The sequence below is a fragment of the Morone saxatilis genome, unplaced genomic scaffold, assembly GCF_004916995.1.
Source record: "Morone saxatilis isolate NCDOM2014 unplaced genomic scaffold, NCSU_SB_2.0 Contig12, whole genome shotgun sequence".
NCBI lineage: Eukaryota > Metazoa > Chordata > Actinopteri > Moronidae > Morone > Morone saxatilis.
This window is the reverse complement of record NW_023339674.1, coordinates 389,571-391,680: the sequence shown is the minus strand read 5'-3', so window position 1 is coordinate 391,680 and position 2,110 is coordinate 389,571. Positions and strand designations below refer to the sequence as shown.

Sequence of the window (2,110 nt, the reverse complement as noted above, 5' to 3'; positions counted from 1 at the left end):
ATGCTAAGCTTATAATGTAAACAAAGATTTGAAATGCAGTATATGCTGACAACACGGACACCAAGCACACCTCAATTTCCAGATCTATATTATTCATTTACACAGTGTATTTATACAGTGTAGGTATAATATATAATATAAATATAAATTATTTTTTAAGCTGCTAAACAGAACCAAACAGTTTTACTATTATAGCTGTGACACAATAAAAACAGCTATGGAGCTAGGCTAGCAATTTCCCCTTGCTTCCAGTCTTTATGCTAAGCTAGGCTACCATAGATACATACTGCCACAGAAATAAAGGACGAGGATTTTCCAGAATATTGTACACAGAAATCATTCGGCTCTCTGGGGGTTTCGGTCCCCACCGGACTGGAAGACACACACATTGTACCTGCTCAGTGTAGGACTCACCTGAGTGTTTACTAAGCGGGGCCTGTGGGTGTCGGGCCCCCGGGGGCCACCGCTCTCAGCTGCAGCTCTGTGCTAATTACACTGAATACAAAGAAGAGGATGATGATAATGAGGATAACAAAGCTACTGTCGAGCTGGAGGACATCTGCTGCACCTGCAGACAGGTACGATCCTCTGACATCATACAGGTGTGTTTCATCAGGTAACTGTGGGCCAAATAATGTGACACTTTTAAGGTGATTAGTGTATTAAGGAAAGTGACCCTAACCCTTACGGTGCTGTGTAGCAGCTAAAAGAGTTGTTTTGTTCTGCAGTTACACACAAACTGTATTCAGAACTGTCCAGTTAATGATCATTTATCTGAGGAGAAATCAAATAAATCCTGCTGCTTAAATATCGGTTCAGACTTCACTCTAATCTTGACTTTTAACTTGTGAAATATTAAATCGTTTTATGTCCTCAGGCCTCCAAAAATGACTTTTTAAAGTTAAAGGACTCCTATATTAACCTGATCTGAACTTATAAAGCCTGTGATGAGGCAAATAAAAGTTCTCTAGAGTAAAATGTAAAATAAGGGGCGTCGGGCGGAGGATGAAGAGTTGTTTTTGAGGATATTAAACCCGCTCTCTGTCCTGTGTTTGTTCTGCACTTTTGCCTCCAGGCTGTTTTTTTTTAAAGCTGTTGACCTGCAGCTCTCTAAGGGCATTACATCATAAACTCCAGCTGGGAGAGAGCGGCGCCCTACCTGCTCAAACTCCCATCAGCCTGCACGAAACTGAGGCTGCCTTCACCATCCTAGAGCCAGAACATCATAAAATCAACAAAAAACAAAAAAACATTTTAATATCTCCTGAATGGAAGAATAGTTTAACAATCTGCTCAGATTCACATCAGAAGAAGAGAAATGATCTCCTGAAAACTGAACATGTTCTCATTTACCTTAACACAGTTTTATTACTGCAGCATCTAGTGGATGTTAGAGGAACTGCAGCTAAACTAAAACTAAAGGTCTATCTCTGTAGGGATCCTTTCTGTAAATCATTTTTCTGGACTCTGACGTGTAGGTGTTTTATTTTGAAATTAACCGATCCGGTTTGGAGTCCTCTCTGAGTCGTCACCAGTTATTCAGACACACAGGACATCACCTCAAATCATTTTATTTTCCATGTTGAGTAACATTTTACAGTTTTTTTTCCCTAGAAAACCTCAGTCCGTTGTTCTCCGTGAACTCTGTGCTGTGATTGGTCAGCAGGGACACGGCGTGCCGGTGCCCTGCTCCACCGTTAGTCCTTTACTCAGCAAGAACGCTTCCTGTTTGGGCTCCCGCCCGAGGAACTTCCTCAACATCTCGGAGGCGTCCTCGGAGCCGCCGGGCCGCAGGATGAACTTCCTGTAGTCCAGACCCACCTGGAGGACCAATCAGGAGACAGTCAGGCAAAATCATAGTGGCGCTCTTTATGCTAACACTTTCCCTCTGCTTCCAGTCTTTGTGCTAAGCTAAGCTAACTGACATCCATCTGAAACCTCTGAGAGGTTTTTCACAAAAGGTCAAACTGTAATAAACACATTCATATAATTAATGTATGGATTTAAACATTATTTACACTGTTACAATACAACTGACAGAACAAACTGCCTGATCAGTCTGATCACTAATCAATACTCCCATTAAAGCATCAATCAACCTGATCAGCCT

General features: G+C 41.8%; 1 protein-coding gene across 1 annotated transcript in view; it reads right to left on the bottom strand.

The window, feature by feature from the left end:
• Positions 1–1,555: 1,555 nt before the first annotated feature.
• The window catches only part of thop1 (thimet oligopeptidase 1), a gene marked incomplete at its 5' end in the record, with an annotated part of 7,366 nt that continues 6,811 nt past the window's right edge, over positions 1,556–2,110 (bottom strand). The window contains 1 exon segment of the mRNA XM_035653432.1: positions 1,556–1,821. Coding sequence (XP_035509325.1) covers positions 1,660–1,821 — 162 coding nt within the window.